This window comes from Nicotiana tabacum, chromosome 10, assembly GCF_000715075.1.
Source record: "Nicotiana tabacum cultivar K326 chromosome 10, ASM71507v2, whole genome shotgun sequence".
Taxonomy (NCBI): domain Eukaryota; kingdom Viridiplantae; phylum Streptophyta; class Magnoliopsida; order Solanales; family Solanaceae; genus Nicotiana; species Nicotiana tabacum.
In genome coordinates, this window is record NC_134089.1 from 144,332,044 (window position 1) to 144,345,837 (window position 13,794).

General features: G+C 38.0%; 1 protein-coding gene across 1 annotated transcript; it reads right to left on the reverse strand.

Moving 5' to 3' along the window:
• Positions 1–11,072: 11,072 nt before the first annotated feature.
• Positions 11,073–13,094, reverse strand: LOC107788692 (uncharacterized). The gene is made up of 3 exons (XM_016610397.1): positions 12,921–13,094; positions 11,264–11,794; positions 11,073–11,153 (listed from the first exon to the last, which is right to left on the reverse strand). The coding sequence occupies exons 1-3, from the start codon at positions 13,092–13,094 to the stop codon at positions 11,073–11,075; spliced, it is 786 nt and encodes a 261-aa protein (XP_016465883.1).
• Positions 13,095–13,794: the final 700 nt, after the last annotated feature.

A 13,794-nucleotide genomic window follows, 5' to 3' on the forward strand; every position in this document is an offset into this window, starting at 1 on the left:
GAGGCGTGGGACCGAGTGTGATTTTTGGCCGGATTTGGGATTTGATTTAGGATTCGATTTTTATCATTTGGAATTATTTTCTTAGGCTTTATTTGATGTGTTTGAGTTGCTTTTGGCTAGTTTTGAGCCGTTCGAAGGTCACTATGCGCGTGATGGCATTTTTGGAGCATCGCTTGGCTTGCTTGGTATTGTAATTGGCTTGTTTGAGGTAAGTGTCTTGCCTTAGTTTGTTGAGAGAATTTTTCCTCCTATTTGACATTATTTGCTACATGCGGAGGTGATACATATATGAGGTGACGAGCGTATGCGTATGTGTCGGGGTTAATCATGCTCGGGGCTAGATTATGTTACATTTGTGTTTGTACAACTTTGTGACCTTCCTACTTCATGCCTTACTTGACTCTCAAATGCTAAGAACATAATATTAGATGATAGAAATCAATACATAGCTTATTATAACTTGATCAAACTTGACGAAAATTCTGAGAATACATTGATGTGTCTAATTCTGTCATCTCTATGCGAAATCACTATTACATTACTGTGACGACCCGTTCAATCGTCTCATGAGTTACCACTCTGCTTCCCCCATTTCTTCTTCTTATTGCTTTGTCTATCGGTTCTATATGTGATCGGGTTAGTTGGCTCGGGTTCGGAAAGGATTTGGTAAGGTTTGAGACATTTAGTCTCTTTTGAGAAAGCTTAAGTTGGAAAAATCAACCGGATGCTGACTTATGTGTTAGATGGCTCGGGTGTGAGTTCCAATGGTTCGGATAGCTTCGGGAGGTGATTTGGGACTTAGGAGCGTGATCAGAATGAGTTTTGGAGGTCCTGAGTAGATTTAGGCTTGAATTGGCGAAATTGGATTTTTGGCGATTTCCAGTTGAGAGGTAATATTTTGATATAGGGGTCGGAATGGAATTCTGAGAGTTGCAGTAGTTCCGTTATGTCAATTGGGATGTGTGTGCAAAATTTTAGGTCATTCAGACATGTTTTGTTTGGGTTTTTTTATCAAAAGCATAATTTAGAAGAATTTGGAATTCTTAGGCTTGAATCCGATGCGAATTGGGTGTTTTGATGTTGTTTTGAGCGTTTCGAAGGTTTGAACAAGTTTGATTGAGGTTATGGGATATGTTGGCATGTTTGGTTGACGTTCTGGGGGCTTCGGGTGAGTTTCGGGTGGTCAATCGGACCATTTCATGTTTTTGAAAAATGCAGAAAACTGCTGCTCAGTGTTACAAACAAATGACCTTCACGTTCGCGAGAGGGGAGCCGCGACCGCGAAGGGTTAGCTGGTGAAGGCTGGAATTTTAGCCTTCACGTTCGCGAGGAAGGCTCCGCATTCGTGAAGGTGCTGGTTGATTGGTCATCGCGTTCGCATGAAGGGGACCGCGTTCGAGTAGAGGAATTGGGCTACTGAGCTTCAGGATGTTTTATTCATCGCGACCGCGAGAGAGGTAACGCGATCGCGAAGGGGTAGTCTGTGGAAGCATCACGTTCGTGAGTGGTAGGACGCAATCATGAAGAAGGATTTTTGGTTAAAGCTGGATTGTGCTTCGCGAACGCGAGACGTTGACCGCGTTCGCGAAGAAGGAAATGAGGCCTAGGCAGAATGTTTAAATAGTTGTCTTGTCCGCGATTTTGGGGTTTATTTTCACTATTTTTGGGTGTTTTTGCAGCTTTTTGAAGAGGATTGAAGAGGGATTCAAGGGGAATCACTTGGAGGTAAGATTCATGGACTTAAAACTCGATTCTAATGTGAAATCTACCTAATTAATCATGGAAATTAAGCCTAAAACTGAAGAACTAGGGCTTGAAATTGGAGACCTAGAAATTTGGAATTTGAGAGGTTGTTTGTGGTTAGATTTTGATACTTTTGGTATGAATGGACTCGTGGGAGGATAAGGATTCCGTTGATGTAATTTTTATCGAGTTTCGAGACATGGGCCCCGGGTCGGGTTTCGCCAATTTCGAGATATTTGGTATTATTTGATTATTTTCGCTTGGGCTTCGTTCCCTTAGCATATTTTGATGTCGTGATTCTGATTTTGGATAGATTCGACACGAGTGGAGACCGATTCGAGGGGAAAAGGCATCACGGAGTAGTATTTTCACCGGTTTGAGGTAAGTAACCATTGTAAATCTAGAACTGAGGGTACAAACCCACGGGATTCGAATTGTTTTGATAAATGCGGTGACTCACATGCTAGGTGGTATGTGGGCGTGCATCGATAGGTATTGTGACTTGGTCCGTCCCGTAGCGACTATTAAGCTGCGTATTTGAATTGAAATCTTATGATATCCTGTATTTTAGACATTTACACTGTATTATGGGCTATATGACATGTTTGGGGCCTTGTGCCGACCTGTTGAGACCCTTAGGGGCATTTCTACTATTTTTCCTCACTCTATTTGTTTGAAAAGCATATCCTCAGTCATGTTTTACCTGCTTATTGTTTAAAACTGGTTTTATCACTGTACTTCTTAAAATGTGAGAACTGTTCGGACTGAGTTCCCTGATTTCTACTGTTATGCCCGAGAGGCTGTGAGGTTAATGATTGAGAGAGGTTGAGACCTAATGGTGAGGATATTTATATATGTATGTATTATGGATCAGGCTGCACACCGCAGCGATACTTATATGGATCGGGTTGCACGCTACAGTGATATATATATTCGATCGGGCTATGCGCCGCAGCGATATGACGCTTGGGCTATAAGAGCCCATCCGGAGTCTGTACACCCCCAGTGAGCGTAGTCGACTATAAATTGCGGATTGGGCTGCATGCCGCAGCGATTACTATGATTATTATTATTATGAGATATTAATGAGCCTGAGCGCTGAGAGTGAGTACTGAGTGACAAGAGTTGAGTCATGAGTGACTGAGAGGCTGCCCAAGAGGCCATATTCTAAGTGATACCTTGCCCGAGGGGCCCAATTATGATATTTTCACTGATTTCACTCTTCTTTTAAAATAAGCCTCTGTTGAAAAATTACCAAGTATATGATTTCAAGTATTCCAATTGAAACTAATGATTTTATGATGAAACTGGTTTTAAATTGTGGAGTTTGATTTGTTATTCTACTGTGTATTCCTTTATATGATTTTTAACTGTTTCGCTGCTTTCAGACCTTATTTAATTTAAATACTTACTGAGTTGACGTACTCACATTACTCCCTCCATCTTGTGTGAAGATCCAGGTGCCCGAGCAACAGAGTGAGGGTCCTCAGCTTATCCAGAGTTTGTGGGAGATTGCAAGATTGCTGCATGGCGTCCGTAGCCCTACTTTCCTCCTTCCTATCTTATTCTTTTCTGCATTATTAGACTTATGATGTATTAGACAGACGGTTGTATATTTAGAGGCTCTAGACTCATGACACCATATTTTTGGGTTGTGTTGTCTTATGTTTTATTGATTTTCGCACATTTAGTTGTTTTAATCACATTTTATGAAAATTGGTAGTTCAACCCGTATGAGTAAAGATGGTTTTATAAAAGAAAAAGGGTTGCGATCGATGTTTGGGTTGCTTGCCTAGTAATGTGATAGGCGCCATCATGATCAGGTATTTGGGGTCGTGACAATTACTACGGACGATATTCTTGAAATACTAGACTCTATATTTGTGTAATGGATCATTTGTGAGATTTGTGGAAGTATTTGAATAATACGGTTCTTAAAGGTTATTGAATCATTGTTGACTTAGAAAGTTGTGATCTGGAATTTGTTTTGAATATCCATTAAAACATTCTCCTCGATGTTATTTATACTTCTCGACTTGTAATTTTGTTGATATTCATACGCTTGGTAAGAAAGAGTGTAAAGCACGAAGGGCGATGACGTGTTATTTTATATATATTATCATGTGAGGAAGAGTGTAACGCACGAAGGGTGATGTCGTGCCATTTTATATATATTATCATGTGAGGAAGAGTAAAGTACGAAGGGTGATGCCGTGCCATTTTATATACATTATTATGTGAGGAAGAGTGTAAAAGCACGAAGGGTGATGTCGTGCTATATCATTTAAGAGTAAAAGCACGAAGGGTGATGTCGTGCCTTATCATTTGAGAGTAGAAGCACGAAGGGTGATGCCGTGCCATATCATTTGAGAGTAAAAGCACGAAAGGTGATGTCGTGCCATATCATTTAAGAGTAAAAGCACGAAGGGTGATGCCGTGCCATATCATTTGAGAGTAAAAGCACTAAGGGTGATGTCGTGCCATATCATTTGAGAGTAAAAGCACGAAGGGTGATGTCATGCCGTTTCATTTATATTGTTATGCTTGTATGTTATAGTGAGGTCATGGCACGATGGGTGTTTCCATGCAGCCGATGATGAGGGACATGCATTATGTTTGATATTAGTATTCTGCGTATACGTTTATGTCTTTACCTTGAACTGATATTGTTATAATTATAGATCTGAGGTGACCTATTGCTATTGTCCCATTGTTGATCTCTATCTCAATTATTGATATGTTGCTCATACCTTTTACTCGCTTAACTTGTACATACCATGTCTATTTTCTGCTTTTATAATTATGCTCATGTCGTATCTATTCTGTTGTACTTTAGTATAAGCCTTCCAGCATGCTAGCCATTTATGTTCTTATTTGTCAACTTTTAAGGATTATGTGTTTTCTTCTTATTTGTTATATTTGTACTTAGGCCTCCAATACGCTAGTTAATTGAAGTTGATATTCTTTGTTTTCCAATTGTTGTTATTATTCACGTGCTTTCCGCTTAGTCTTTTACTCTGCCCACATGTGTATCCTTGTCCGTTGTTGTTACTTGCGTATTTCCTACATTGTAATTCATGTTATTGATATTTTTGTCATCTGGTTGGTTTTGTTACTCGTACATTTGGGAGGATGAGTTAAACGCACGAAGGGTGTTGTCGTGCTAATTGAATTGTTACAAAAATCATTTTATATATAGTGAGGCATAGATAAAAGTACGAAGGGTATTACCGTGCCGTTTGACTTGATAACTTGGATATAGTTCTCATACCAGGAAAAACTATAAATCTTCTACTCCGATCCCTTTTAGTAAATGTTGACTATCTCGCAAAGTTATATATGGTACTTTTATCTTTTATGCTTTGAACTGCTTTTACTGTTAATCTAATGTACATATTACAACAATAAGCATCTTTTAACTGAAAGCCTCGTCACTACTTCAACGAGGTTAGACAAAATACTTACCAGTACATGTGGTCGGTTGTACTGATACTACACTTCTGTACGATGTGTACAGATTTCTGGAGCGGAGCTACTGGTGATGTCGGGTGCTAATTCGGAAGATGTTCGGACATTCCGGTATAGCTGCCTCTTGTCCTTGGCAGTTTAGATTTTACTATTATGTTTATGTATCATTCAAATAGAACGTATATTTATTCGTACCAGCTTTGTAAATTCCAAGTCTTAGAAGCTCATGAGTCGTACTACCAGGGCTTAGGTAAATTGTAATGCTCAGTTATCTATTCTTTATTTTTTTTGTAAACTCTATTGAGTTATATTGTCTGTTAGTTGGCTTACCTAGCGGGTTGAGTTAGGTTCCATCATGACCAGGGATTTTTGGGTCATGACAAAAAAAAAGATCCTTGCTCGTTTTCACAAGCCATGAGTGGAGAAAACTCCACACTTTGGTATGATGCCAAAGAGTTGGAATCTATGGCTAAAAATAAAGTCTAGGATCTCGTCGAATTACCAAAGGGATCCTCTACCATAGGTTCCAAGTGGGTCTTTAAAACTAAAAGAGACTCATCGGTAATACTGAATGATATAAAGCCAGACTTGTAGCTAAGGGTTTTACTCAAAGGGAAGGTATTGATTACCATGAAACCTTCTCTCCAGTATCATAGAAGGATTCATTGAGAATAATCATGGAATTAGTAGCTCATTTTGATTTAGAGTTACATCAAATGGATGTAAAAATATCTTTTCTGAATAGAGATCTTGAAGAGGAGGTATACATGTGTCAGCCTGAAGGATTTTGTGATAAGGACAAATGTCACATGTGTTTGCAAGTTGAATAAATTCATTTATGGGCTAAAGCAGGCTTCCCGCCAATGGTATATTAAATTTCATAATGTTGTTTCTTCATTTGGATTTATGGAAAACATCATTGATCAGTGTATATACCATAAGATAAGTGGGAGCAAATATATTTTTCTAGTCCTATATGTGGATGACATGTTGCTTGCAAGTAGTGATTTGGGATTGTTGCACGAGACTAACAGTTCCTTATTTAGAATTTTGAGATGAAGGATATGGGTGAAACCTCTTATGTCATTGACATAGAGATTCACAGAGATAGATCCCAAAGATTACTTGGACTGTCTCAAAATACCTACATCGAAAGAATTCTGGAAAGCTTCGGGATGAAAGACTGTTCACCTATAGTGTGATGACCCAAAAGGTCATCACTTGTTTTTAAATTGAATTCTACATTCCGAGGCCTTATAAACCTCTTTTAGCATCACCTCAATTTTCGTGGGCAGTACGGGCGCGTAACTTGAGAGCTTATATGTGAAAATCTATGAAAAATGATAAATTTTGACAATAAAATGAAGTAATTTGACTTCGGTCAACATGTTGGGTAAACGGACCCATACCCATGATATGACGGTCCCGGAGGGTCCGTATGAAAATATGGGACTTGGGCGTATGCCCGGAATCGAATTCCGATGTCCCAAGCCCGAGAAGTGAATTTTTAAAGAAAATTATTTTCTAGAAATTTCTATGGGTTTTAGAAATGAAATGCATTTGGAATTTGATAGTATCAGATCCGTATTATTGTTCCGGATCCCGGTACAGGACTTATATGTGAAATAAGATGAGTCTGTGAAATTTGGTAAGAAACGGAAGTTGTTTGAGGTGATTCGGACTCGTAGTTGTGAAAATTCCTACTTTGAAAATTTTGAAGATTTTCTTAGATTTCTATGTTAAATTCGTTGTTTAAGAGGTTAATTTGGCGATTTGATCACACAGATAAGTTTATATGATGTTTTTGAGATAGTGTACATGTTTGGTTTGGAGCCCCGAGGGCTCGGGTGAGTTTCGGATGGGTTTCAGAAGGTTTTGAACTTGGAAAAGAGTGTAGGTTTTCAGTTTTCTGGTGTGCTGGTATGTTCTTCTTGGTGTTCGCGGAAGGACTCTCATGAACGCGAAGGGTTAGTCATGATGAAGCTCCTTCTACGCGAACGAGAGACACAGGATGCGAACGCGAAGCCTTAGGGGTGTTTCCCTTCGCGAACGTGGACCTGCTATCGCGAACGTGAAGGCTTTTGGGCTTGGGGAGGGGGAAGGGAATTTTGTGCTACGTGAACGCAAAGGCTCGAGGAGTCAAAGATCCACGAAAGCGAGCCTAATGTCGCGAACACGAAGGTCACTTAGGCCCAACTCTTCGCGAATGCGACAGGCCTATCGCGAACACGATGAAGGCCTATCCAGTGATTTTAAAACAGAAGCCAAATCGGGATTTAATCAAAATTTCATAACTTTTTCTTCCAAACTCCAAATTGGGTGATTTTTGAAAGAGGATTTCACCACCAATGCATTGGTATGTAATCTTAGAATCATTTTCTTCAATTTTTATTAACACCCATTAGATTTCTAGGCTTAAAATCATGTTTTTAAGGGTAGAAAATTAGGGATTTGGGTAGAGTTAGGGCTTTTGTATAATTGTGATTTAGACCTCGTTTTGGGTTTGAATTTTGGAACTAATTATATATTCAGGCTCGTGAGTGAATGGGTGATCGAATTTTGGTCCGAACCTCGTGTTTTGACCAAGCGGGCCCGGAGTGAATTTTGACTTTTTGGAAAAAATGATGGGAAAGCTATAATTAAGCTTTGTAATTGGATTGTTTAGCGTTTATTGATATTATTAAGTCGATTATGTCTAGATACAATTGATTTGGAGCCGAATTCAAAAGGAAAAGTGGTGTTTGAGGCTTGAGTTGGCCGTGGAAGTTCGAGATAAGTGTTCGGTCTAACCTTAGCTTGAGGGATTAAGAGTTGTGTCCTATTTGCTATTTGATTATTGTTGAGTACGACGTATAGGAATGGTGGTGAGTATCTATACATTGGTGTCGAGCATGACCGTGAGTCTTAAATTGCAATTTATTTTATCTTCTTAAATAGTACTACGGATGCTTTAATTGATGATTCTCAACATTGAGCAAGGATTATGTTTGTTTTCATGGAAATTACTTATGATTGAGTATTGGTGTTAGCTGAGGTGAGAAGAAGTTGGGCTAAGATTAGTTATAGTTGTTTCTCCCTTGCCGGGATGTATTTATTTTTACTGTCGAATCCTTTGTCAGGATAATGTAGCTTATTGTTGATCCCTTTTCGGGACTCTTGGTATGGTTGTTGCTAAAGGTATATAAATGTTATGTTAGATCGGGTTGCACGACGCAACAATACTATATATGGAACGGGTTGCACGCCGCAACAATGTTATGTTGGATCGGGTTGCACTCCGCAACAATACTACGTATGGTACGGGTTGCACGCCGCAACAATGTTATGTTGGATCGGGTTGCACGCCACAACAATGTTATATTTGATCGGGTTGCACGCCGCAACAGTGTTAAATGATAGGGATCGGATTGCGCGCCGCAATAGTGTTATTATGGTTTTGTTGTAAATCTCTAATTGTTCCCTCATATTTCTCTTAATTTTCTGCTGGATTCGATATTTCCCCCGTAGCATGTACCCCTCCCATGTTAATTGTTTATTCCTGTTTATTTTTTGCTGTATATTATATAATACTGCACAGGTTTATCTGGAGTCTAGTCCTAGCCTCGTCACTACCTCGCTGAGGTTAGGCCATGCACTTACCAGCACACGGGATCGGTTATGCTAATGCTACACTCTGCACTATGTGCAGATTCCGGAGTAGCTTTTGGATAGTAGCACTTGGGGAGCCTGCCTTCAGTCCAGCCAGAGATCCCAAGGTAATCCTGCAAGCGTCCGCAGGCCCGACGTTCTCTTTTACATTATTATGTACTCTGTTTTCATTATATTTCAAGACAAATTGTATTTCTTTCAGATATTTGTTGTAGTAATCTTAGTCCGTCAGTGATATTGTGACACCGGATTTCGGGTAGAGATGTGTGTTGTCATTATCGTACTGGTCTTGGTTATTATATTAGATTAAGTCTTCCGCTTGATTTCATTTATCGTTAATATCTAAATGTTGGATACCTGTTAATTCAGATTGTTAAAAAGGGTTAAAAATGAAAGAGTTAGAAATTTTCTATGTTTAGTGGCTTGCCTAGCTTCTACGAGTAGGTGCCATCACGACTCCCAATGTTGGGAAATCCGGGTCGTGACAAGGTTGTATCAGAGCACTAGGTTACCTAGGTCTCACAAATTCTCTTTGAAGCAATGTACACAAAATGCATTGAAAAAGGAGAAAATAAAAGACATTCCCTATGCTTCGCTTATTGGGTGCTTTATGTATGCACATGTCTGTACTAGACCTGATATTGCTTTTGCGATAGGAATGCTTGGCATATATCAAAGTAACCCTGGTCTTGACCATTGGAAAACTGGTAAAAGGGTCTTGAGATATTTGCAAGGAACCAAGGATTTTAAGCTCACATACAAATACTCTAACTCATTGGAGGTGAGTGGATATTCAGACTCTGATTTGGGTGGATGCAAAGACACTGGTAAATCCACTTCAGGATACATTTTCCTTCTTGTTGGAGGTGCTGTGTCTTGGAGAAGTGTCAAGCAGACCATTATTGCAACCTCCACAGTGGAAGCTGAATTTATAGCATGCTATGAAACTATATCACATGCATTATGGTTGAAAGACTTTATTTTCGGCCTCAGGATTGTCGATTCCATTTCAAGGCCATCAAGAACCTTCTGTGACAATTCAGTTACAGTATTCTTTTCTAAGAATAATAAAAGTGACAGCCGAAGAGAGCACATCGACATAAAGTACTTGATGGTCAGAGACAATGTGAAGAAGCAAGATGTGAGTTTTGAGCATATTAGTACTACTTTGATGATTGCTGATCCTATGACTAAAGGATTGCCGGCTAATATTTCCAAGGATCATGTAACCCATATGGGTCTTAGTAGCTCAATCTAGCCTTGTTTTGTTCTCTAACAGTTTGTCTAGATATTATGTTCATTTCGATATACATGATAATGCACACTTTGGTTTTTCATGTATTATTTTGTGACCATTGGATCAACAAAGTTGGATTCTTAATGACTTATATTAAGTTCATAAAGTTGTTGACACTTTATTAGAACATATTGTACAAAGCAATACATAGAAGGAATTGTTTGTTTAAGAGCATCACCACCATGATTCATATAATGATATGTTTTAGTTAAAGTGGTTGTCGCATAACTTTTAGTTGAGTGATACAGTCTATGTCCATATTATATATCTCTCATAAAGGATTATTATCTGATTTTAATATGTGGGCCAAGTGGGAGAATGTTAGAAATTACCGTCTCTTCTAGAGACTTCTAGTGTGACCCACATATAAGGTAATAAATTATTTACCTTGTCTCCCAAAGGAAATAATATATCAGATAATATTCTGTAGTTATACATATATGGTAATTTTTTTGATGGAAAAAAATTACCATATATTAGGAGTCCATCGGGCAATTATAATTTAAAGAGAAGTCCCTAGGGCTAAAATATTTGCCTAAGAGTCCCTAACCTACCTATAAATACGTCTGTGACTACATCAGTTTGGCATCCAACGATAGGCACAGGCTAGAAGGCTCTCTAGGTTTCTGCTGAAGGTATTCCCTACAACGCTTGAGCAACAATGGCTGAAGGTACATTCTTTCTATAATTTCTGTTGCGTTAGCTCTGTGTATGTGTTTAAATTTTTACATTGATTTCTTGTACAGCAAATCCTTTTTTTAGTTCTGATAAACAATTTTTGGCTTTGTCCAAAATCAATCCCTTTCTGTTGCGTTTTCACCGCTCTTCCTTCTCCCTTTTATCTGCTATCTTATTACCAATAATTTACCAAATATATTGACCGTTTATTATCAAAGCGATACTTTTATCTAAATACTCAACTACTGTAAACGTGTTTATAAATGAATTCACCACTTGCAGATTTTAACCAATTCCAGTCACTTAAGCCTAATTGACTCTAATTGACAGAAATTAACTACATTATTCACTATCAAAGTGATTCAAAATGGTGGGGAACATATTAGTAAAAAGAAATAAAAAGAAGATGCAATTTACGTAGATTAGTACCTGTCTAGTATCTGCATCCAACTTGCGAGAGAAGACTCTTATCTCTTCCAAATTCTTGATTTTATTGCCATCTTTTGCACAAGTTTTCCCAACTCTATACCTCGCATAATTGGTCCAAACATTATTTCCATAAGAATCCACACTTTTTAAGAAGGCGACCATTTTCTTGCATGGATCATTAGACTCAACCCTTGTCCTAAACATAAAACGTGGTCGTTTCTTGTCTTTATCCCATGGTTCAAATGTCCTTAGCACTGTAATAAGATCAGGAAGCTTAATGTTACCCTCATAAACTTGTATAGCATAACCCCAAGCCACTGAAATAGATAGTGAATTGTTTCGGTCGTAGCAAATAGTTTGTTGTGATATTCTTGTAGGATCAGCATTAGCAGCTTTGAATAAATGTTTCAGAGCTTGAATTTTTGTCATGTTGGGGAAAATTGATTGCATTCTTTCTACATGATGAAGAGATATTAATGGTGATAATGGATGCGATGAAAGTAATCCAAATAGATTTCCCCATAAATCATCCTGCCCAAAAAAAAAAGGATGATTATATTAGAAATAATGTTAATTAGTGGATTATAAAGCAAAATAGATGTAGGTTTTGGTCTCACTACCGTAAATGCGTATAATTAGCTAATAACTAAATCTACAATGACAACAACCCATTGTAATTTTACAAGAAGTGAGGTTTGGAAAGGGTATATAGTGTATACACGGCCTCACTCCTACCTTCCTAAGGTAAAGATCCGATGGACCCCGGCTACAACAAAGTACAGTCATAACAGTTTTAGAAAGAAATACAATAGTACAAAAAACCATGAAAAAAGCAGTATCAACAGCTAAATAATAAGATAACAAAAGCAAAAAAAAATAACATACAATAATAGAAATTTAAGGGTAAGAAAATAAGAGAATACTACTTAAGCTACTAGTGTGGTAAAGAGGAATGCTCGTCTGGCTACTGGCATTCTATTCTAGTTCTCACCCTCCACATCTTCATATCAAGGGTCATGTAATCGATCACTAATCTGGACATCTTAGCCTTTTCTTTTGATTAATGAAGAAAACAATTCTTAAAGTCGTGCGAGTCAATACATGTATTTTTCCAATTTCATCTCCTCCCCTAGATCAAATCATTATTAATTAAAGGAGAGGTGGCTTAAGTCAAATCTTGAAGCATGTCCATATTAATATCGACTTTGTCTAAACATTTAACGCATTTAACTATTTGTCATCTTTCATATGAATATTGACGAAGAAACAATAATAACAACTCAATTCTAAATTAGTTGGGATTAGTTATATGAATCACTCACACTTACGTTCCGCTCTATTCACGAGATACTGTTAATGAAACAAGATGTACCGAATTTCACTATCACTATCTCTTTAACTTTTAAAGACTTTGAAATAACAGGGTTATATAAATAGAGACGGAGCCAGAAATTGAGCTTATGAGTTTCATATCTATCTTAATTATTTTGTTATTGAATTCTACTGTAATAATTTGCACATATCAAATGAATTAGAACCAAAATTATTGGGACGTTCTACCAATCCGCTTCATATACTCTAGTTCCGCTTCTAAGCGCAAAGTTGATAACTAATAACAGTAACTACAAGAGAGTGACAACAGTAAAGTTTTACTTACTTGGTGAAAACCAGGTTCATGTGTTAAACTTACGCCAAGCTCCGCCAAGCAAGAGAAAATTCTAGCATCACTACCATAGAGATTTGGGTACCGCATCAAACAAGAATCCAAAACACCAGCTAAAGCCTTAGCCAAAGGTCGACTTATCGCATATCCGCCACCACCAAATGCCATATCAAAAGAAAAATAAGCATTTTGAACATAGCTCTCTGAATTAGACCCTATATAATACCATTCATTATGATCATATTTTTCTAGTGTCTTCAACAAATTTTCGACGAAAAACACTGTATCGTCATCTCCAAAAATGTACCATCGCACGTTAGGATCGTTACGTGCGACCACTTGTTTTATCATGCACGTTAGACCAAGGGCATAACGTGCCCCTGTACGATGGGTATATGGGAAACGAGAGGTGTTTTCATAAATTAGAATTGGTGGAAGATAGATATTTTTCGGAGAATTATCCGATGGCGGGTGGTCTAAAAATACATAAGCTTTGGTAAAATTAGGTTTGTACCATAGACGGACGAGTTGTTTGCGTTTGGAAAAGGTTTTAGAGGAAGAAGCAATTGAGAAAACGAGGTGGTTAACGGTGGTCGGAGAGTTTTTGTTGGTGGCGGCTGTAATGGCGGAGGAGAATGAGGTTAATTTTTGGAAAATGGAGGTAGAACGATGGTAATTTAGAGAAAGAAAAAAGAATGAGAAAAAGGTGAGTATTAAGCAAATGTCTTTGAAGCAAAATGGGGTTTTGGAAAACATTTTTATTTGATTGGAGAGGTTTAGTGAATCAAAATGTCTTTGTTCAAGTTAAAATGTATTTTTGAATCATTATAGTGGAGACCTGGTGAATCTTAGACTGAATTATGTGAGA